We start from the raw sequence: 25245 nt of genomic DNA, 5'->3' as shown, positions 1-25245 counted from the left end.
AATTTCTGCAGATCAGATGACTGGCCATAACATCATGGGGTTCTCTGTTCAGGATTTTGCAAGGTTGGCTGGGGCTACAACTGATTTAAGACTCTGGTCCTCTTGCAAGTTCACAGGTTGTTGGCAGAATCTAGCTCCTTCCAGCCACAGGACTGAGGTCCCATGAGTAGAGGCTGCCTCTTTGCACAGGAAATTAGCAACTCAAGAAATAGTTCACTGTTTCTTTCTTATCCAACACCAGAGAGAACAAACTTTCCCAATTGTGTGAGGCCCACACAGGAAAATCCTGATGAACTCAAAGTAAATTGATTAGAATCCTTAATTACATATGAAAAATTCCTTTAGTCATTTTTATATAATGGAATCGAATTATGGAAGTGATAACCAATCATAGTCATGGGTCCCACCCTCACTGAGACATGGATATCAGGAGGCAGAAATCTCATAATTTTTTCTACCATGCATAGAAATGCTCAGAAAAGGGAAAAGAGCCATCAAATTAAACACTGTGATAATATTGCAAGAGAATTTATGTAGCTAAGTCCCAAAGTGATTCACCAAATAAACATGAATAGACATGAATACATAATGGAGATTCACAGATGAAGAGTAAGTTGCAGACTGAGTAAGTTTCCTGTTTTGGCTCATATTTTACTGTTGTTCTTCTTGTTCTTTTTACATATGCAAGTTTTTCCTCATGGACTTCACACTGTGTGAATGTGGAAAGAAAAACAAGTTGCTACAACACCATACCTTTTGTTTATAAACAGGTGGGGCAGACCTGAAGGTAAAAGCCAAGGGAGACTTGGAAAATGGAGGCAACTTTGAATGTGCTCTTTAACCCACACTTGGATGGATGGATAGAGGAGGGGGTTATGAGTTTGAAGTGCTTCAGCACAGCCAAATGGCTTAGTGGCTCTAAGCTACACAGACACAGGTATGAACCTTACAACACCAAAATAAAAAATGAGCAGATAGCAGAGGCTTTATGCTCTGGAGAAAACAGATCTATGGCTGAAAGCAGGAAAATTACTAGAAAAGAAGGACTAACAACCATCAGAAAAATAAAACAGGATATAGAGTTACTAAATAGATTACTTAAGCTATCCAGTTTGCTATTTAAAAAAAAAAAACTTCCTAGACATGCAACAAAACAGTAAATAGAGACACATACTTAGGGGAGAAAACAATCAATAAAAATTGAATCTAAATCAATCTAGCAAAACTTCAAAGTACTGATATGGATACATCCAAAGAACTAAAGAAAACCATAGTAAAAGATTTAAAGGAAAATATTATGACAATTTTGAGCAAGCATAGAGAATTTCAACCATGATATAAGGTAATAATCAGAGCTAAATAGAAATTCCAGACTTGAGAAACCATAATAACAATGAACAATTCACTCAAGAAGCTCAACAGAAGATTTGAGCTCACAGAACAAAGAATCAGTGAACTTGAAAATAGTTCAACAGAAATTATCCAAAACAAGAATAGTGAAAAATTGAGCTTGACGGAAAATAAGCAGAGCCTCAGAAACACATAGCACAGTGTTCAGTAACTCAACATTAGTGAAATGGATATTCCAGGAGGAGACAAAAGAAACAAAGGGGAAGGTGAAGACAAACTTGACAAAATCCAAACTATATAAACACAAAGGAATGAGTCTCAATACCTCATATTCAAGCTTCTGAAAACCAAATGCAACATGAAAATCTTGAATGCAGCAACAGAAATGTTTGACAAACAGCTGACCTCTCATCAGAACTCTGGGGACCAGAAGGTAGTGGAAAGACATGTTTAAAGAGCTGAGAAGGAGGAAAGGGATTATCAAAGGATTATCAAATTAAACTATCATTTTAAAAATGAAGAAGAATGGGAAAATAAAACCGAGAAGATTCATTGCTGACAAACTTGCTATATAAAAAAAAATTATAGAAGTTCTTCAGAGAAAAAGAAAATAAATATACTACATGGTAACTTAGATCCATAAGAAGGACTGAAAAGCACTGTAAATCGTATATATGCATGAAAATGTAAAAGAATATATATTTACACATACATACTTAATTTTTTTAAAAAAATGAAAATGTCTTCAAAGAAATAATTATAATACTGTGTTATTTGGTTTACAGCACACGTAGGTATAAAATGTAAGAAAAAAACAACCCAAAGGAGAGATGAAGAAGTGGAACAATATTTGAGCAAGATTGTGATGTTTTGCTATTATTAAATTTGTATTAAACTGAAATAGATTTTGACAAGTTGAAGTTGTACATTGTAACCTCAGCACAACTGAAAAATACCGATAATCAGAGGAAAAAATAGTAAGTTAAAACCTTGTTTCTCACAAAAGGAAGCAATAAATACAGAAGAAGGGAGAAAACATAAGGTTTAACATTGCTAAAGGTTAAAGGCCAATGTATATTGAACAATCTAAAATGGCATTTTTAAATTTTTTATTGATTTATTTAAATAAATGACAGCAGAATGCATTACAATTCATATTGCACATATAGAGAACAATTTTTCATATCTCTGGTACGTGTCTTCATACATGTACTTTGGATAATGATGTCCATCATATTCCACCATCCTTGCTAACCCCCTGCCCTCTCCCACTTCTTTGTCCTATAACATTTTATGTGAATGGATTACACACTCCAATCAAAAGACAAGCTAATCAAATGGAGTTTCAAAAAAGCAACATCCACCTATATTCTGGCTACTAGAGATACATATTAGAGTTAAAGATACAAATGGGGCTGGGGATGTGGCTCAGTAGTGGAGCTCTTGCCTAACATGCATGAGGCTCTAGGTTTGATGCCTAACACCAAAAAAAAAAAAAAAAAGGACACAAATGATTGAAAATTAAAAGATGTAAAGATATATGCTATAGAAATAGCAGTAAGAGAATTGAGTGAAATATATCACAATCAGACAAAATATACTCATACGATACTGAATAATCCTGAAGACAAAGAGGTATACTTTATAATAATAAAGCAGTCACTCTGTCAATTAAAAAATTAAGAATTATTACATTAGATATTAATATTATAATGATCATTAATGTTAATTTTGTATACAAACTTAATAATAGAGCCTCAAAATATAGGGGACAAAATACTGACAAATGAAAAGAAAAATAGAAAATTCAACAATGCAATTGAAATGTTTAATACTCCTTTCTTTGTAATTGATACGACTAGACAAAAAAGGATATAAAGTTCTAAACAATGCAAACAACTAATTTGACCTAGCTAATAATCTATTGAACACTCTATCCATTAATAACAAAATAAACACTATTTTAAAGAACTTGTGGAACATTCTACATAATAGCCCATGTACTATGCAATAAGGCAAGTATCAAACCATTTTAAAAGACTGGAATCAGACAAATACTTCTCAAATTAAAAGTCAATAATAGGAGCTGGGCACAGTGGCACATCCCTGTAATCCCAATGACTCAGGAGGCTGAGCCTGAAGGATTCCAAGTTCAAACCCAGCCTCAGAAACTTAGTGAGGCCCTAAGCAACTCAGCAAAACTCTGTCTCTAATAAAATATATATAAAAAAAAAGAGCTGGGGATGTAGCTTGGTGGTTAAGTACCCCTGGGTTCAATCCCTGGTACAAAAAAAAAAGAGAGAGAGAGTCAATAATAGGAAAATGTTGGGAATGCTAAAGTACATAAAAGTAATTTAACATGCTTTTTTTTAAGAACAAAAAGGAAGAGGAGTCACAGAGAAATTAGAAAATAGTTGGCCTAAGTGTAAATAAAAGCAGAACCTATTAAAGTCTGTGGAATGCAGGTAGAGTATGAAAAGAAAAATGTAACACTTTAAACACTTACATTGAAATAAAGATATAAAGACAATGAGCAAAATTTTCCCTTCCAAAATGCAGAAAAAGAGAAATAATTCAAACCCAAATTAAGTAGAAGAAAGGAAATAATTAAAGATCATGGCAGAAATTAATTTTAAAAACAGAATTACACTAAAGAAAATTGACAAAACCAAAATATGGTTGAGAAGATCAATAAAATGGATAAACTATTAAATATACCAACCATTAGAAAAAAAGGAAAAAAAAAAAAACAGTCATCAAAATCAAGAGTGAAACAACAGGAAACATCACTGTACCCCAAAAGAAATTAAAACAATTGTAACAGAATATTATGAACAATTTTGTTTCAAGAAAGTAGAGAATTTAGATAAATGGACAACTTCTTAATGGAGTACAAGTATCCAAAAATGACTCAAGAGGAAATAGAAAACCTGAAAAGACCTATATCAAGTAAAGAAATTGAATTAATATTTAGAAACTGTATTAGCTACCTAGGGCTGCCACAAATTAGGTGGCTCAAAAACCACAGGAATTTATTCTTTCAGTTGTGGAGACCAGAAGTCTTAAATTAGATGTCAAGTTCTTTCTCCTGGCTTTCAGGGCTACCAGCCATCCTTCACTTTCCATGGCTTATAGTTGTGAAACTCCAATTCTGACCTTCAGTGTCACATAGCCATCTTCCTCTGTGTGTCTTCACACCGCCTTCTCCTCCGTGTGTGCTCTTATATGAACACTGATCACCTTGGATTACAGACCCACGCCATGGTAGTATGGCCTCATATTAATTAATTACATCTATGAAGATACTATTTCCAAATAAGGCACATTATGAAATTCTAGGAAGGACGTGTTTCTGGAGACACTATTCAACCAATACGAAAATACTAAGCCTAGAAAACTTCACTAGTAAATTACTTAGAGTAGAAATAATTCAAATCCAATCAATTTTCTTTCGTAAATTTTATCCCACTACATGTTATGTTTTACCTTAGAGCCAAATCCAGAAGCATTATAAGAAAAAAATTAACAACAATATTTTTATAAACACAGATGCAAAATCCTTAATAAAATATTAAACAATTAATTCAGCAACATAGAAAATTCATAATACACTATGACCCTAGTAGGGTTTAATACCAGAAATGCAAGATTCCTTAAATATCTGAGAATCAATAATGAAATACACCAAATTAGTAGAATAGAGGCCATAACTACATTTTCATCCCAATAGAAATTGGAAAATTACTCAACAAAAGCCTTCACCCAGTCATGTTAGTCTCTCAACATGTTATGAAAGAAAGGGGGACTTTCTCAACCTGGTAAAAGACATCAATGAAAACCTTATCACTAACCTCATACTTTAAAATGAATGACTTAGTAATGTTTTCTTCCTAAGATCAAAAGAAAGAAAGAAGGTCCAGCCTCACTACTTCTAGTAAGCATTGTATTGGAGAAATATTACATCTGGTTAACTAAAGAAAGGGAAATAACAAAGGCATGCAGATTGGCAAGAAATAAATAAAACTTTATTTTCAGACAATATGATTCTAAACATAGAAATTCCTTAGGTATGTGCAAAAATAAACTACTAGAACAAAGGAGTTTAACAAGTTTTCAGTTTCAAAATTAATATAGTCAGTCTCTTCTATTTATATAACTAAATGTCTGAGAAAGGTTAATTTATAAGGAGTCTAGGTTTATTTGGCTCATGGTACTAGAAGCCGGGAAGTACAAGATTGTGGCGCCAGCATTTGAAATGGGCCTTCTTACTGCATCATAATGTGGTATTGGACTTCCCCTGGTGAGAGAGCAACCATGCTATCTTAAATCTCTCTTCCTCTTTTCATTAAAGTTACTAATCCCAGCTGGGCATAGTGGCATGCCTGTAATCCTAGCAGCTCAGGAGGCTGAGGCAAGAGGATCCTGAGTTCAAAGCCAGCCTCAGCAATTTATCGAGATTCTAAGCAACTCGGCGAGACCTCTGTCTATAAATAAAATATTAAGAAAGGGCTGGGGAAGTGGCTTAGTGGTTAAGAGCCCCTGCGTTCAGAGTTTAATCCCCCATACCAAAAAAAAAAAAAAAAAAAAAGCCCACAGTTACTAATCCCATCATGGAAGCCCCAACCTCATGATCTCGGCTAATATTAATAATCTTCTGAGGGTTCCACCTAAAAAATACCATGAAAACATGAATTTAGGGATTACATGAAAATTCAAATTGTAGCATATACAAAAATATTTTAACACATGAAATACATTCAAATAACATAAAAATTAATCATATTTGTTTATACAAGCAACAAGCTTTCAAGAATTAAAATTAAGAAAACAATACCATTCACAGTATAATGAAGATACTAAGGAATAAATTTGATGACAGAAATGTAATTACTATGAGAACAATAAAACATTGCTGAGAGAAATTAAAGAAAGCTTTATAGAAATGGAGAGATGTATTATGTTGATGGCTCAGAAGACTCGATTGTGTTAAGATGAAATTCTCCCAGGATGGATTTTACCAAAATCCTAATGTCCTTTTTTTTCTTTATTTGGTAGAAATTAGAAAGCTGATCCTAAAATTTATATAGAAATTAAAAGAAGCCACAACAGTCAGAACAATTTGGAAGAACACTGTTGGAGGACTTCTGCTACCTGATTTTGAAAACAACTCTTGATACAACACTAACCCAAACACTGTAATTAATGGTGTGAGTCTAGTTTTAGATACATGGAACAACATAGCATGCCCACAAATAAAAATACATTTATGGTTAATTTTCATTCAAGTTTCCAAAATAATTAGTGAGGACAGGGTAGTCTTTTGAAAATAGACATTGAGATAATGGGACATCTATATGCAAAAAAAGAGAAGGAGGAGGAGGAGAAAAGAAAAACAGAAAAAAAAAAGCTTAGACCCTTATTTCAAATCACACACAATTATGAATTCAATATAGATCACAGATGTAAATGTAAGAGCTACAACTATAAAACCTCTAGAAGTAAATCTTTTTGACATTGGATTGGGCAGTTTCTTAGCCATGACATCAGAAACAGTATCCAAAAAGAAAAAAAGTTGAAAAACTGTGCTTTATGAAATTTAAACATTATTTGCTCTCCAGAAAACAGCATTAGAAAATGAAAAGAGCAGTCACAAACTGAGAAGCAATAACTGTAAATTATATGAACTTTAGTATAGCAATGATAATTTAATTAACACGATTGATAATTTTCAGTTTCAAACAACAATGTTTTAATATATGCAGTGTGACACTAAGAATATAAATTTCAAGGTAAAATAAATTGGATTTGAATCACTAGTCAGCCCTTGCTTATCTGAAAGGCTTTAAGTATATTTATTAGCCTCTCTGGGGCCTCAGATTTCTCATCTGTAAAATGGGAAGTACTGACCTCATGAGGGTGTTTTGAAGGTTAAATGAGAAATAGTTTGCAAAATACCTAACAGAGACCCTGAAAAACAGAAGGTATTTATAGAAAATATAATTTTATGGTTTCCTAAAACTTATTAAGGTAGATGACAGTTATTAAAACACTCAGTCAATAAGAAACTGCTTGGTTAAAATAGAATTATCTTTTCCTGATCATAAAAGATACATGGTCTTCATAGAAATTCTATGCGTAAAATAGTATCATTAAAGAGTAAAATCAATTATAGTCCTAAAATCCAGATGATCATAATCATATGTTGACATATTTCCTTTTGAATTGTGTAGATATATGTTTATGGGTTTTGGATCTTGTTTTATTATTTTATTTCTAACTTTGGGTCATTAAATAGACAATCCTAAAACAAATGCTATATTTTTCTTTCAACAAAACATTTATAAGAATTTTGGCAGTAGTAAGCATTTGCTGGCAGGGACAAACATTTTAAGCTAGCAAGAAGGCTTGTAAATAAAGACTGAATAATGTTGGGCATAGCCTAAAATCATCTGACTACTTACTAATCTACCTACTTACCTACCTACCTAACCTTTATCTGTCTATCCTTCCTATCTATCCATTCATTCATTTATCCATCATCCAATCATCTATCCATTCACCCACCCACCTAACCATACATTTTCCTATTCAGCTGTCTGTCCATCTTCTTTGTCTATCTCTATCTTAGAAGGCAAATATTGAAGTAAATGAAAACCAAAGTCACAGTTTTGAGCAAAGAAAAATATGATTTGGTTAATTTCTTTAATGGGAAGCTCTGGTTTGCAATTAGAATCATACTGAGGACATTTATCAAAACTTGAATGAACTAAATTTTCATCTCCAACATTTCACATACACACACACACACACACACACACAAACACACACACACAGTATATATTAAGACAAAAGCATTTTATGGGCTAGAGGTATAGCTCAGTGGTAGAGAATCTGCCTAGTATGCAGGGCACACTGGGTTTCATCCCAAGCAATAAAAAAAGATAAAAAATTTTTATTTAAAACAGTGTTAGGCAAAAATGAATGTAAAAGAACAACATTCCAACTCTCAAAGTTTTTTTTCTTAGTATATTAGTTTTAACAGGGTATAAGTGAAATAGTAATACATATAAATACATATAAATACATATAATACATATAATACATATAAAAGGTAAGAATTAGTAAACATGAGGGTATGTTTATCAAAATTGAGAAAGTAAAAGACTTCATTGATAACATTTTTGTGAGGGAGTTGACTTTTAGTCAACTTTGCCCTCAACAAAATTGAAGGGAGTTTAATAAAAAAAATGCTTTAAAATAATTTTCAATAATAAATCACTCTAAAATTTTTGGTATTTAACTAGAATTCAAAGATATTGCTTTACTAAAAGTACTATCATTCCCATCCATTTACATAAGCATGTTTCTCAGCATGTATTTATTTATTTATTTTTGCAGTATTGTGGCATGAACCCAGGGGTGCTTAATCACTGAACTACATGCCAACCCCTTTTTATTTTTTATTTTGAGACAGGCTATCGCTAAGTTGCCCACGCTATCCTTAAACTTGCAATCCTCCTGCCTCAGCCTCCTGAATCACTGGGAGCACAGACCTGCACTACCACACCCGTCTCAGAACTTACATTTTTAAAAATGAAGAATAGGAACAAAAGTGCTGTTGAGTATAGTATCTATGCATGAAAAAACAATCTTCAAAAGATATGGTATACTTTAAAAGAACCGAACAATTCATTAAGAAGTATAATTACAATAAAATGTTACCTGCATCTTTCAATAAGACTATCAAATTGGCAGTATATTTTGTTTATGTAACTTAATGTTACTGATAAAGAAAACTCTACCCAGAAAAAAAAATTTTAAGAGCATTGTATTTGTAGGAAATTTACATTTTTAATTTAAACTTTTAATACATTTTTAGTGTTGAGAGATATAAGATTGTAATCAATAAAATACTTTTAACCATAAAAATATATTACACTGGGATAAAAATATTTGGTGGAAGATTTCAAGGAAGTAGACTTTTCATTAAAATAGAATTCAAGATGAAGAATTATCAAGATAAAATTAAGACTTTGATCATTGTTTTAGTCAGCTTTCTCTGAGTAAATTGTTCTTTAGAGATGGAAAAATTTATTTGGGGCCCATGGTTTCTCAGTTGATAGATGGCCAGTTCCATTGATCTGGGCCCAAGTGAGGCAAAACCCATAGTGGAAGAGGAAATCAGCTCAGGACACTGACCGTCAGAAAGCAGAGAGAGCATTCCACTCTCCAGTGACAAAATATATACCACAAAAGCACCCTTCCTCAATGACCTTCCTCCTTCAGCCACACCCTTCAGTTACCACGCAGTTAATCCACTCAAGTAGATTAATGTACTGATTAGGTTAAGATCCTCATAATCCTATCATTTTGCTTCAAAACTTTCTTACATTGTCTCGTAGGTGAGTTTTGAGGAGTCACCTCATATCTAAACATAGCAATCAAACATTTTTTTTAAATGAATGACAGTAAGTACAAATCACTATAGCATTTAGATTTCTTTGGATACACAGAAGATTAATTTTACAGATCTATTGCAATATCTATAATCTGCCCAAACTTAAATCTTTTGCAACTGCTTAAATTGATATTAATTAATGATTCTTAATATCCATTAAAATGTGAAAGAAACATAGAAGAAAACAGTTTTTCAAATTTCTTTTAGGGAAGACAGAGCAAATTATTTGAAAACCAACTCCAGACTCTACAACAAGGAGCGTAAACACTATGCTAAGAACTTCAAGGATCTTGAGGATCCAGCCCCTCCTACCTCTCTCACTCTCCCTTTCCCACAAACCCTGAATTCTACAGGGTTTCTTGGCCAACTCTTCTCTTGCCTGTTTGCAAGTATTAAAACATGTTATGACTTTGTCCCTGGAAGACCTGTCCTGCCTCCTTCTAATGAATGAGGTCCTCTCACCCATTAAGATTCAGCTCCTCCAAGAATTCTTCTCCCCCCACCCCAGGTAAAGTTAAATTCATCCATCATCTCTGTATTAACATTTGCCTAAATGTTGATTTAGGCATCAGACTTCTCTACTAATCTCTGACTTCTCTTATTCACCTCTGTATCCTTCAGCTTCTGAGCACACAGTAGATGCTAAGAAGTATTTGTTGAATAAATAACAGGATTGATAGCTCACAGCATCTTAACTCCCATTTGTTTATGATTAATTTTTAATATATTTCTAACTTAGCTACACTGTCTTCCTCAGTCTCTCAACACAGCCTACTAATTTCTTCTCACTGCCTTGCTTGGGCTATGCTGGCCTTTCAATGCCTTCAGCCCTCATCTTCACCAGTAATTACCTATTAATACAGTGCTTTCTGCATTGCCAATGTCCTTGGCCAATTTGGCAGTTCATTAAAAATCCTATTCCGAGTGATGTTTAGGTTAAGCCACAGAGTCTAATCCACCCAAATAAAGCAGAAAATACCAGATATCTGCAATAAAAGAAAATTCAACCCTAGAAAAGTTTAACTATGTTGATAACACCACACATTTTTCAAAATTGAGTTTCTGAGCTTCTGTTTTCAAAAGTGTTTATGGAGAATATGTCTCTCCCCTGTGGTGACCTCAGTGGGTGGGAGAGGAACTAGCATTTATTGCATATCTACTCTGTACCAGGCACCAATGTCATTTGATGGGCTGATCACTTCAGCCTCAAGGCACTATTACAAGCCACCCCTACCTAGACACAATCATTTATGAGCTCATGATTCTATGGGCTGGGTATAGCTGAAAAATTCTTCAGCTGATTTCCCCTGGGCTCACTTTTGCAGTTGCACCAGCTGGTAGATGATAGAATGGCAGGGATGGACGATCTGCCACAAATCTGGTAGTTGGCAGGCTGTTAGCTGGGACACCTTGATTTTCCTTCGTGGGATCTCTCCAACCATGCTAGCTCAGGCTCATGGTTGCAGTGTTACAGAGGGCAAAAGAAGAGCAACCAAGCCTCTTGAGGACTGGGTTCTGATCTCACACACTATCACTTCCTGCATGTTCTCCTGGTCAAAGCAAATCAAAAGGCCAGATTCAAAGAGCTGGGAAATAGCACTCTTCATGAGAGAAAGTGCAAAAACTTTGCAGACCATGTTAATGTCTCATGCAAATGGGCCTTCTTATTCCATTCTGAGGGTACCAAAAATGTATATTTAGAGAGATGCAGTTTATAAACAATAGAAACTGGATTTGAGCCTGGGTCTCTCTGACCCCCTAATTCTACTGTCTTTTGCATCTCAGGTAGATTTCTCTTTCCTCCCTTCCATTCTCTTTCCTTCTCTTGCCCTGTCCATGTCTAGAATCGGATAGAAGGATGTAGAAGAAAAAGGCAGAGGTACAATGTGATCTAAACTGGCTACGTATGCCACCATCACTGCCTAGTAACTAGTCTCTTTGGGAAACAAGACCGGCAGTAGGATAAACAACTTTAGGTGGTAATTTTCATACTTTTCTTTCTTGTTTCCTTTTGTTTCCACCAAATATTGTGTTCAAGTCCCAGCTCCCCTGCTTATGGGCCACATAAACTTGACAAGGCACTTACTTACCCATGCTGAGCCTCCACACACTGATCTGTAAAATGAGACTAATCATTCCTACATCCATGAGCTGTTGTGAAGTTTGAATGAGAGAATACCGTATTCAAAAGCACTTTGAAAAACTGTCGCACGTACCCTAGCAATGTGATGAATTATTTATGCCCCTCCTCGGGGTCAAAACGGAAGTGTAGTCATGCTGACTCTGGCTCTGACAACTGCAGCTGTTTTCCAGGCTTTTCAATGAAGCGTGGGCCTGGGACCAATGGGGAATCTGATAGACGGCTCTCTGCAGTTGGCTGCATTTCCAGCCAGCACAGATAGGATTATAATTAGTTTCAAGGGTTCTGTTTCATTTCAAAAGGATTCCATGGCACAGTCTGCAGTCTACCTGAGGTAGGTGGCCAGAAGCGGATCCCTGTGGCAGGTGGTTCTATTCAGGCCCGTTTGCTTCTTTCCCTACACTCTCAGGAGTGTCTGTTTCTATTATGCTTATTATTTTCAGATACCAGGTGAGAAGAGATTTTCCATATGTGAGATTTCAGATGGTAACTACTGAGCGAAATGCATAGCTCTCACTCTCTCCACACTTCTTAAATGAACAGCAGCTTGGACAAACTCACTTCAGCAGATCCCTGCCTTTTATTAACACCTAGAGAATAATCTGTAATGGGAGGAATTAGCCCATGCATCTCTCCCAGGGAAAACATTAGTTATCTTGTCAGGGCAGTGATATTTCTTATTAGGAACGGTAGAAAAGTCAATTCCTCCATTCCTGCTGCAGAGGGGTTCAAGAGACACCTCACTGCAGACCCTGAAATAAGAATCCAACAGGAAGGGGGAGTTGAGCCCACTGGAAAGGGATAGAGGTGGTCTCCAAATCAGAGCTGAGCATTCACCAGGGCACTCACAATTTCAAACCCCATTGCCTGCTTCCCGGCAGGGTTCTTATGATCATAATAACTCTTCACTAGGCAAAGTGGTGACAGTGGTAAGATTCACCTGGTCTTCAGAGAAAGCTGGCTTATTTCTTGGCTCCTTTTTATCTGCCTAATGATTTTCCAATTTTAGCCAGTGGTACTCAGGAGCTGCGATAATCATAGAATCTTTGATGGTATCTCTCTGAGTAAAACTCAGAAGAAAAATCTGGGTCTTTAAGTACAAAGAAGCCGATTAGTCTGCAGCAGTCCAACTCATTCTTCTAAGGAATGGATTAAAACATGCACAAATGTGGGCTGGAGGTGACTTTTCAGAAAAGGGCAAGGATGATCACTGGAAGGGACACACTTCACAAGGTCAAATTCCAAGAAGGGCTACTTTATGCCTCCTGCTCACACAATATTCCTGCTACACCCAACAGAATGCAGGCATCCAACTTTTGTATCTCATCTTGTCTATTATGCCATTCATTGTAAGAAGTGTGATTTTACTTACCAAGGAGAAAGGAAATTTGTCGCTAATTAAAGGCATTCTCCTGGGAATACCTTGTCTCCCTCCTGCTCTGCCATAGTCTCTGCAAAGTCACATTTCACAAGGCATTTGACTGGTTCCTACCATCTGGTTTGTGTGAATTTGGGAAGCAGATTGTGAGGTCCCTAAGGATAGGGATTATATCAAAGCCTAGCACAGTGTTGGTTGGATTCATGCTTCCTTTTTTTCAAGTCAGCGTTGTAAACTTCTCTGACATCCAGGCAATCTATGTGAGGCTTTTGCCAACAAGATGGAGAAAAGAGAGAAACTGTCAGAGTTTCTGGAGCTGCACACAGAACCTTACGTGGTTTCCTTCATGTATGTCTCCATGAAGAGACAGTGTCATTCTCCACAAGCACAGAGCATGCTTTCTTTGCATGAGTATTTTCTTCCACTAATCCACATACTAAGTGTGGGCACAGTTCTTAAACCAAGCATAGAGGTAGACCTGGAGTGGGAGGGAATGCTACTGATTTTGAGCTCCAGGAAGGTGGTGTCATAAAGGATAAAATCAGAGCAAGATTTAATACTAGTCCAATGTGATAAGTATAGTCAACCTCCATATCTGTGGTTCCACATGTGTGGATTCAACTTAGGATCAAAAGTATTTGAAAAAAAGTGTTGTCAGTATTAAAAACAGAGACTTTCTTCTTGTTGAATTCCCTAAACAATATAGTAAAACACTATTTACATGGCATTCACATTGTGTTAAGTCTTAGAAGTAAGGTAGGGGGGCTGGGGGCATAGTTCAGTTGGTAGAGTGCTTGCCTCTCAAGTACAAGGCCCTGGGTTCAATCACCACACACACCTCCCCCCCACCACACACACATACACAAAAAGAGGAAGAAGTAATGTAGAGGTGATGTAAAGGGTACAAGAGCATATACCTGGGGTATATGCTGATAATACAATGCTATATTATGTAAGGGACTTGAGCATCTGTGGACTTTGGTATCTGCAGGGGGTCCTGGAACCAATTCCCCTTAGATACCAAGGGATGCCTCTGTACAGTACTGGGCGAGAGAGAAGAAGGTGCCCTCAGTTCTGAATGGAGACAGAAAGTGAGGTTTCAACAGGACTATAGGGTTTGAGAAGGATTTTTTTTTTCAGTTGTAGATACCTTAATTAATTAATTAATTTCTTCTTTATGTGGTGCTCAGGATCAAACTCAATGCCTCACATGTGCTAGGCAAGCACTCTACCACTGAGATACACCCCCAGCCCTTTTTAAAAAAAAAACTTTTTTAGTATATTGAACTTGTTTTTATTGAATTAAGACAACAGAATAATGATAGTGTCTACCACCAAGTCATTTTTATACATACACTATTTCTGTCCAGGACGAAACATATTCACTTGTTAAGTGTACAAAAAAATCAATAAAGAATCAGATAGTATTCAAAAATCTTATAAGTTTTTACCTTCTAGGAGGAAAATTCAGGGTAATTTTCATTTTTTTCATTTATATTACACATTATATTTCAGTAGTCTCTAAGAAATTTTTTAAAATTTATTGGTTCTTTTTAGTTATACGTGACAGTAGAATCCATTTTGATATAATTATACAAGCAGGAAATGTATCTTACTCTAGTTAGAATCCCATTTTTTATTATTTTTAAAAATTTGTTCTAATTAGTTACACATGACAGTGAATGCGTTTTAACACATTGTACACGAATAGAGAACAACTTCTCCTTCCTCTGGCTGCACATAGTGCAGAGTCACACTGGTAGTGCAGTCATACATGTATATAGGGTAATAATGTCCATCTCATTCCATCATCCTTCCCACCTCCACACCTCCTCCCCTACTCTCACTCCCCTCTGCCCAATCCAAATTTTCTTCATTCTTCCCCATGCCCCACCCCCATTATAGATCAGAATCCACTTATTAGAGAAAATAATCAGCCTTTGGTTTGGGGGGTTTTGCCTTATTTTGCTTAGCATGATATTCTCTAACTCCATCCATTTACCTGAAAATGCCAAAATTTCATTCTTATTTAAGGCTGAGTAATATTCCTTTGTATATGTAGACTACATTTTCTTTATCTATTTATCTGTTGAAGGTCATCTAGGTTGGTTCCATAGCTTAGCTATTGTGAATTGAACTGCTATAAACATTGATGTGGCTGCGTCACTGTAGTGTGTTGATTTTAAGTCCTTTGGGTATAAACTGAGGAGTGGGATAACTGGGTCAAATGGTGGTTCCATTCCAAGTTTTCTGAGGAATCTCCACACTGCTTTTAATAGTGGTTGCACCAATTTGCATTCCTACCACCAATGTATGAGTGTACCTTTTTTCCCCACATCCTCAACATTTATAACTTGTATTCTTGATAATTGCCATTCTGACTGGAGTGAGATGAAATCTTAGTTTTGATTTGCATTTCTTGAATTGATAGAGATGTTGAATATTTTTTCATATATTTATTGACCAATTGTATACCTTCTTCTGAGAGGTGTCTGTTTAGTTCCTTAGCCCATTTATTGGTTGGGTTATTTGTTGTTTGGGTGTTAAGTTTTTGAGTTCTTTATACATCCTGGAGATTAGTGCTCTGTATGAGGTCCATCTGGTAAAAAAATTTTCTCCCATTCTGTAGGCTCTCTCTTCATGTTATTGATTATTTCCTTTGCTGAGAAGAAACTTTTAAATTTGAATCCATCCCATCTATTGATTCTTGATTTTACTTCTTACACTTTAGGAATCTTGTTAAGGAAGTCTTGTTCTAAGCCAACATTATTAAGATTAGAGCCTACTTTTTTTTTTCTATTAGGCATAGGGTCTTTCTTCTAGTGCCCAACTTTTTGATCCATTTTTATTTGATTTTTGTGCAGGGTGAGAGATAGAAGTTTGATTTCATTTTGCTACATATGGATTTTCAATTTTCCTAGCACTATTTGTTGAAGAGGTTATCTTTTCTCCAATGTATGTTTTTGACACCTTTGTCTAGTATGAGATAAATGTATTTATGTGGGTTTTCTCTCTGTCTTCTACTCTGTACCATTGGTCTATGTGTCTATTTTGTTGCCGATACCATGCCATTTTTGTTACTATGGCTCTGTAGTATAGTTTAAGGTCTGGTATTGTGATGCCTCCTGCTTCACTCTTCTTGCTAAGGACTGCTTTGGCTATTCTGGGTCTCTTATTTTTCCAAATGAATTTCATGACTGCCTTTTCTAGTTCTATAAAGAATGGGCATTGGGATTTTTACAGGAATTGCATTAAATCCGTATAACACTTTTGGTAGTATGGACATTTTGACTATGCTAATTCTGCCTATAGGATCCCATTCTTATGGATATACATGATGGTGGAATTCATTGGGTTGTTTTCATATCTGTACAAGGGAAAATTATGTCAGATTCATTCCACTGTCTTTCTTTCAAGGCCCCTGCCCTTGCCTCCATTCCCCATTGTCTAACCCACTGAACTTCTATTCTTCCCCTCACCACCACCTTACTGTGGGTTAGCTTCCAAATATCAGTGAAAACATTCAACCTTTGGCTTTGGGGGACTGGCTTATTTTACTTGGAATGATGGTCTCCAGATCCACCCATTTGCTGGCAAATGTCATAAAGTCATTCTTCCTTATGGCTGCATAATATGCTATTGTGTATATATACTGCATTTTATTTATCCATTCACCTGTGGAAAGGCATCTTGACTGATTCACAGATGATCATCAGCAAAGGAGGAGAAGGTAGAAAAGTGCCTTTTGAGGGGGTGGTGGAAATCATATGAGCTCACTACACAGTGTGGGGTACTTCTGATCCCTCCAAATATTCAGTGTCTCCAAGGCTGATCACTTAGACGAATGAGGGCAGCGTGACACCTGTAATTGCTGTTGCTTGCTCCTTCATCATCTTGTTATCATAAGAAAATAGTATATGGGCTGGAACTGTGGCTCAGTGGTAGCGCACTTGCCTTGCATGTGTGAGGCACTGGGTTCGATTCTCAGCATCACGTATAAATAAATAAAATAAAGGTCTATCAACAACTAAGAGAAAAATATTTTTTAAAAATTATTTAAAAAAAAGAAAATAGTATATGATATAATTCACTCTCTGACTTTGTTCCTTTGACATAGATTTATCCTACCTTCACAATATGTCTAGGATTATTCTAGGTGTCTCCTAAATGCTCCTATTCCTTCTCAGTCACTTACATCACTTAGGCTATTTTGTCACTTGGTTCTTCCTATGAAGGTGCAGGTTGAAAGTCTTTTGGATGATTGAAAATTGTACCAAACCAGGTCTGGAGTAATAATGGTTTCCCACTTCTTTTTAAGGTGTCTATAATAATAGTAGCAACAGGCTAAATGTCACGTTTATTTCCTAGGAGAATCTCCTCTGCTTGGTGACTATACCAGCTCTCCTGGTATTATTTCCAAATGCCTAAATTTACCATCCTGCAAATCTACTCTGGTTCCCAAATGCTGAAGCTCCCTAATGAAATGCTATATAATGCCATTTCAATGCAGGTTCAGCCAGTCTCCTTCATGCTCTTGTTTCATTATGAGCTGTGCATCATGACCATTTGCTAGAGAATCTGTTGTTTGGCTCAAGTGAAGGACCTCAATGTTTCACACAGAATGGGAAACAGAGCTGTGTCCACAGGTGGAGAAAGAAAGCAACTCTAGTGAGATCACAGAGCTGGGAAGCAACTGTAGGCACACCCATTGGCCCATTCCCAGGGAGACCCCCACAATGGAAAAGTCACTCAGGTGGCTTTTGAGTGAGAACACACCTCAGGCCACTTTTGCTTCTGTTCTCTGAACCAGGCACTGTGTAAGACACTCAAAGTTAGAGATGGTGAAACTCATTCCTGTCCTCAGGGAAGTTAGGTCTCCCTCTGAACTCCTAAAAAGGAAGTTCCAGAGGAATAGGTAAACTGTTAAAATTTGCATTTTAATTACTGTAGGTAATTAAATTACACAAGCTTTTTAAAAATATTTTATTCTAATTTGTTATATATGACAGAAGAATGCATTACAATTCATATTACACACACAGAGCACAATTTTTCATATCTCTGGTTGTATACAAAGTATATTCACACTATTCGTGTCTTCATACATGTACTTAGGATAATTATGTCTATCTCATTCCACCATCTTTTCTGCCCCCATGCCCTCTCCCTTCCCCTCCCACGCCTTTGCCCTTTCTAGAGTTTGTCTGATCCTCCCATTATCCCCCTCCCAACCCCACTATGAATCAGCCTCCTTATATCAGAGAAAACATTTGGCATTTGTTTTTTGGGGATTGGCTAACTTCACTTAGCATTATCTTCTCCAACTCCATCCTTTTATTTGCAAATGCCATGATTTTATTCTCTTTTATTGCTGAGTAATATTCCATTGTGTATATATAGCACATTCTTCATCCATTCATCTTCTGAAGGACATCTAGGTTGATTCCACAATTTAGCTATTGTGAATTTTTGCTGCAATAAACATTGATGTGGCTGTGTCCCTGTAGTATGCTGTTTTTAAGTCCTTTGAGTATGGACCAAGGAGTGGGATAGCGAGGTCAGGTGGTGATTCCATTCCCAGTTTTCCAAGGAATCACCATACTATTTTCCATATTGGCTTCACAATTTTGCAGTTCAACCAGCAACGTATGAGTGTGCCTTTCCCCCCATATCCTCTCCAACACTTAATGTTATTTGTATTCTTAATAGCAGCCATTCTAACTGGAGTGAGATGAAATCTTAGAAGTTTTGATTTGCATTTCTCTAAATGCTAGAGACGTTGAACATTTTTTCACGTATTTGTTGATTGATTGTATATCCTTTTCTGAGACGTGTCTGTTCAGTTCCTTGGCCCATTTATTGATTGGGTTAATTGTTTTTCTGGTGTTTAGCTTTTTTTAATATTTATTTTTTTAGTTGTAGCTGGACCCAATATCTTCATTTTATTTATTTATTTATTTTTATGTTGTGCTGAGGATTGAACCCAAGGCCTTACATGTGTGAGGTGAGTGCTCTACCGCTGAGCCATAACCCCAGCTAAACACCAGAGGGTGTTTAGCTTTTTAAGTTCTTTATATACCCTAGAGATTAGTGCTCTATCTGATGTGCAAGTATTATAAATTGGCTCCCAAGGTGTAGGATCTCTATTCACCAAACTGATTGTTCTTTTGCTGAGAAGAAGCTTTTGTTTAAATTCATCCCATTTATTGATTCTTGATATTAATTCTTGTGCTATAGGAGTCTTATTAAGGAAGTTGGGTTCTAATCTGACATGATGGAGATTTGGGCCTACTTTTCTTTTAAAAGTTGCAGTGTCTCTGGTTTAATTCCAAGGTCTTTGATCCACTTTGAGTTGAGTTTTGTGCGTAGTGAGAAATAGGGGTTTAATTTCATTTTGTTGCTTATGGATTTCCAGTTTTCCCAGCACCATTTGTTGAAGAGGCTATCTTTTCTCCAATGTACATTTTTGGCACCTTTGTCTTATATAAGATAACTGTAGTTATGTGGGTTAGTCTCTATGTCCTCTATTTTGTACCATTGGTCTACAAGTATACTTTAGTGCCAATACCATGCTGTTTTTGTTACTATTGCTCTGTAGTGTAGTTTAAGATCTAGTATAGTGATGCTTCACTCTTCCTGCTAAGAATTGCTTTGGCTATTCTGGGTCCCTTATTTTTCCAGATGAATTTCATGACTGCTTTTTCTATTTCTATGTGGAATGTCATTGGGATTTTGATTGAAATTGCATTAAATCTGTATAGTGCTTTTGGTAGTATGGGCATTTTGACAATATTAATTCTGCCTATCCAAGAATAAGAGAGACTTTTCCATCTTCTAAGGTCTTCTTTAATTTCTTTTTTTAGCATTCTGTAGTTTTTATAGTAGAGGGCTTTTACCTCTTTTGTTAGGTTTATTCCCGAGGTTGTTTTTTTGTTTTGTTTTGTTTTTTTGTTTTTGAGGCTATTGTAAATGGGTTAGTTTTCCTTTCAGAGGATTTGTCACTGATATACAGAAATGCCTTTGATTTATGGGTGTTGATTTTGTATTCTGCTACTTTGCTGAATTCATTTACTAGTTCTAGAAGTTTTCTGGTGGAAATTTTTGGGTCTTCTAGGTATAGAATCATATCGCTGGCAAATAATGCTAATTTGAGTTCTTCTTTACCTATATGTCTCTCTTTAATTTCTTTTGACTGTCTAATTATTCTGGCCAGCATTTCAAGAACTATATTAAATAGAAGTGGTGAAAGAGGGCATCCCTGTCTTGTTCCAGTTTTTAAAGGGAATGTTTTCAATTTTTCTCCATTGACTTGGTTTCTCCTCTGATTAGTTTTTCCTTTAGTGTAATTCCTCCCTCTGCTGATTTTCATCATCTCATCTTCATGGAATATTTTGCCAAGGATGTTCTGTAGTGTAGGATTTCTAGTTGTAAATTCTTTTAACTTTTGTTTATCATGGAAGGTTTTTATTTCATCATCAAGCCTAAAGCTTAATTTTTCTGGATAGAAGATTCTTGGGGGCTGTGGTTGTGCTTCAGCGGTAGCGTGCTCGCCTAGCACATGTGAGGCTCTGGGTTCGATCCTCCGTACCACATAAAAATAAATAAAGATATTGTGTCCAACTAAAACTAAAAAAAAAAAATATTTTTTTTTAAGAAAAGATTCTTGGTTGGCATTCATTTTCTTTCAGAGCGTGGTATATGTTGTTCCATGATCTCCTGACTTTGAGGGTCTGGGTTGAAAAATCTGCTGAGTTAGGGTCTCCCCCTATATGAGATCTGATTCCTTTCTCTTGCAGCTTTTAAGATTCTAACCTTATTCTGGATGCTAGGCATTTTCATTATAATGTGCCTTTGTGTATATCTTTTGTAATTTTGTACATTTGGTGTCCTGTAAACCTCTTATATTTGGTTTTCCAATTCATTCTCCATGCTTGAGAAATTTTCTGATATTATTTCATTGAAGAGATTGTGCATTCCTTTGGTTTGAAATTCTGTGCCTTTCTTTATTCTAATAACTCTTAGATCTGGTCTTTTGATGCTGTCCCACAATTCTTGGATGTTCTGTTCATAGTTTCTTACTATCTTCACTGTGTGGTCAACATTCTTTTCCAGAGTGTATACTTTGTCTTCATTATCTGACATTCTTTCTTCCAAGTGATCTAGTCTGTTGGTTATGCTTTCTATTGAGTTTTTTATTTGATTTATTGAATCCTTCATATCAAGGATTTCTGCCTGTTTTTTTTTCAGAGTCTCTATCTCTTTCTTGAAGCAATTTTTTGCTACCTGTATTTGTACTCTCTCCCCCCCTCTGAGTGATCACTCTTTGCCTGTATTTGCTCATTTAGGTTATTCTTTAATTCATAGATCATTTTAATTATGAACTTTCTGAACTCCTTCTCTGACATTTCATCAACTTTGCTGTCCATGGGTTCTGTTATTGTAGTATCCTAGTTTGTTTGGGACACTTTCCTCCATTATTTTTTCATGTTGTCTAAGTGTCTTCCTTTCTTGCAGTGTGGATCTGAGATATTACAGTTTCTACCCTATATCCTTGTAGTATCCATGTAGATTGTCTGTACCTCACCTTGATGTTGGACTTCCAGACCCTGCTGGTGTCTCCCAATGTATACTACTGCAATTCAAGATGGTGGTGGCAATAGCCAAAGTAACTCGAGATAATAGTGGAGGTGCCCCAAGATGGATGCAACATCTTATAGAGATGGGGCTGAAAGGGTGGGCATGCTCTGATATGCAGCTGTTTGTAGGCCTTGTCTGTTGTCAAAAGATGGGGGCTGCTCTGTGGAGAAGGCTTTGGTGATGTCTTCAGTGTCCCAAAATGGAAGTGGGTTAGGCTTGGGCTCCCAGGTGGTGGTGGGGGTGGTGGACTCAGACCTCCACAGGGCCTGGCTCCCATGTATGTCAGTGTAGGCAGACCTGGGCTGGGTCTGGGCTCCTGCGGTATTCCGCTGGTTGGAAGAGGTGGTCCTGATCTCCCTCAGTGTCTGCCAGTGTCAGGATGGACCTGGGGCTACTGTCAGTGTGGCTAGATCTGGGCAGGGCCTGAGCTCCTGAAATCAAGTTTTTTGTCTTTTCTTTTTCAAAGCCTCTTCCTTTTCTGCTAAGCCATCTTTCATCCTCTGATCGCATTGCAAGAGCACTACTTATTGTTTTCCAGTTTCAGTTAGTTGTTAAAATTTATTTGGCTCCACCTAATTTAATAAGTGATTATTATACATTATTTATGATAATAAATCTTGAAGATATTCATATTTGTTAAATATATTTAATATATTTTTTTAAAAATGATTATCTCTAAGTGAGCTGAGTAATGTTTTATGATCTGTTTTATACTGTTCTATATTTAAAACATTTTCTAAAATGGATTTGCATTGTGCTTATATTGTTGAAAGTTATTTTTAAAATAAAGCATATATATGTGTGTGTATGTATATATGTATATATATATGATTTTTAGACCATAAGATGCTAGTAAGTATCAGCTATTTAATTTATTGAAATGCAAGAACACCCTGAAGAGCCAAGTATTAAGTTAAAAACAGCCAATCGACTCAATGGTTGACAGTGATAAATGCAAATATATAGATACCCTCAGAGCCCAACAAGACCACGAATAACAGGATCTCACTATCTCTGATTTCATGAGCCCCTCTTTGGCCAGCAGAAGGGACAGAACAATCTAGAACAAAGTATCATTAGGCATTGCAATACCTAGAAAGGCGGACACCTCTCATTTCTTCATTGGTAATCTCTCGCTTTATAGAAAGTTTTATTTCTTTCTGCCTGGAAAAATGCCCACTTCTCTTATCTCGATGGGATCTAATGATTTATTTTCACACACCCATGGATCTTTGACCAACTACAGTATGCGTGTTCAGAAGAGAGTCCCTTCCCCTTGGAAAACTAGGTTTGGACTTCCAGCAATTCAGACAATAGAACTGTCAGCCTAGCGGCTTTGGACATTCACACTTACCACCTAACAAAGGAGGTAAAAGAATTAAATTCCTAATTCCTAATTTAAATTTCTGATTTGATCCAAGTTTACTTCTAGATACTCATCACATTGGTACTCTTTTTCAAGTAGTGTGCTCTGTAGCTTGAGATACAATATTTGACATGTGTGTTGTGATTTCCCAGGCACACTCTGTTGCATTATTGTTTCGTTGAATCATCATGTCAGCCCTATGGAAACATTCTATTACCTACTTTGTAAAGAGGAGGCTAAAGGTTCAGAAAGATGGGTCGGTGAGTCCAGGATTACAAGATCAAACTAATGCCAGGTCTTCTAGGCAATTTCTGCCTCTGTTCCAAAATTAGGAACCTAACCCTGGGTCAAAGGCTGAAAATGCATAGGATAGGGATGATCCTGCATAACAAAACCATCTACTGCAGAAAGGAGGGAAAGAGAGGAGGGTAGGACAAATATCTATTAAGCTTCTGCTCTGTATGGGCTGTTTTCCTTGCACTATCTCATTTAAACATCGTCTCTTTCTCCGACGTGACCAGACAGGAGCACAAATTAGGCAAGATCAAATTGCTTCCCTAAAGTCACAGACATCACAAGTGGCAAAACTGACCACAAATAACCCGAAACTTTCTGACCCCCGAACCCATAACCACACCTCACATTTTACTAGGACTCATAGTGCATAGTGCATTTATGCACACAGTAGATTTTTAAAGGCAAAAAGCAAAGAAAAGTTTTCTTTTTTTGGAAAGACTTATATTCTTAAAGTGCACCTCCCTTTGCCTTCACCCTCTGGCCCAGCTTTCTGTGTGCACTGCTGACGGGTTCTTCTGCTCCCTGCAGGGTGTGTGCTGGTGGTATCTGTGGTTGAACAGCTGGCTCAAGTCCACAACTCTACGATCCAGGCCTCAATGGAGCAACTGTGCAGTTACCTGCCTAGTAAGTATGGACCGTCTGGCACTACTGTGTATCTGCTTGCCTTCTTTACATCCACATGTGCTTATGGAATGGAATCTGATTGTGTTATTTCTACAGATTGATATTCTTATGGGGCTAATAAAAATTAAAATTAAAATGCCACTCCAGGCAGTTTCTTCCTGTCATTCATTTCTCCATCATGGCAGGATGAAATTGCTGGGGACATTTAGAGAATAAACTGTTAAATGGCCAATGTTGGTTTATGTGTCACATTAATGATTTGCCCACCTGCTGATCATTGCCTTAAGTACCAAGAAATCAAAATAATGAAAAATTTTCAATGATTTTTATGTTAACTTATATACACATACCCAGACACACAGATGGCCCCCCTAGTACCTGGGGAAATAACTGACCTCAAAACCCCAAATGGGAAAATAATCGGGAACATTCATTGATTTCAATTAGTTCTCAATAAATTTCCCTATCTACCCCACAAAAGAAGGAACTGAACAGTGGTTCAGACAAGTTGAATTTTTTCAGTCTCAGAAAGAAGAAAATTCTATTCCTTTATAGAATACTGTTCCTTGAACAATACATTGTTTTGAGAATACTTTTTTAGGGTCAACTTTTTTTTTTAACTCAATGGTACTTCATCGGAGTAGATTTTTCTACAACTGAGTTCATACTGACACTTCTAATTAAAAACCAGAACTACTGATGTTTTTCTTAATCTCTTCTGTATCCTCTGCTCCTTCTTTCCAAAGTCTCTTTCCATACAGAGTCCTAATTGCCAAGGATTAAGTGATAGAATTAAAATAGCCCATAATTGCTCATTCACCTATCCCCTATTACACACAAAATTTTCTCAGACTATCAGTTCTAATATTACTATCATTAACATATTTTATAATTATTGAGACCAGTTAAAATCGTTTTTATATGATTTCCTCATTTTTCCACCCTTCTAAATCATTGATCTCTATTTTTCTGAGCACATAGAACACCCACCCGCT

At 36.3% G+C, this 25245-nt stretch overlaps 1 protein-coding gene across 2 annotated transcripts in view; it reads left to right on the top strand.

Moving 5' to 3' along the window:
• The window catches only part of Aoah (acyloxyacyl hydrolase), a 214424-nt gene that overhangs the window by 6239 nt on the left and 182940 nt on the right, over positions 1 to 25245 (top strand). For both annotated transcript variants that reach the window (XM_027939630.2, XM_027939631.2), the window contains exon 2: positions 24155 to 24250. In XM_027939630.2, the coding sequence (XP_027795431.2) occupies positions 24155 to 24250 (96 nt within the window). The remainder of the gene's footprint in view (positions 1 to 24154; positions 24251 to 25245) is intronic.

The sequence above is a fragment of the Marmota flaviventris genome, chromosome 1, assembly GCF_047511675.1.
Source record: "Marmota flaviventris isolate mMarFla1 chromosome 1, mMarFla1.hap1, whole genome shotgun sequence".
Taxonomy (NCBI): domain Eukaryota; kingdom Metazoa; phylum Chordata; class Mammalia; order Rodentia; family Sciuridae; genus Marmota; species Marmota flaviventris.
The sequence above is the reverse complement of the archived record's forward strand: the minus strand, read 5'-3'. Positions and strand labels throughout refer to the sequence as shown.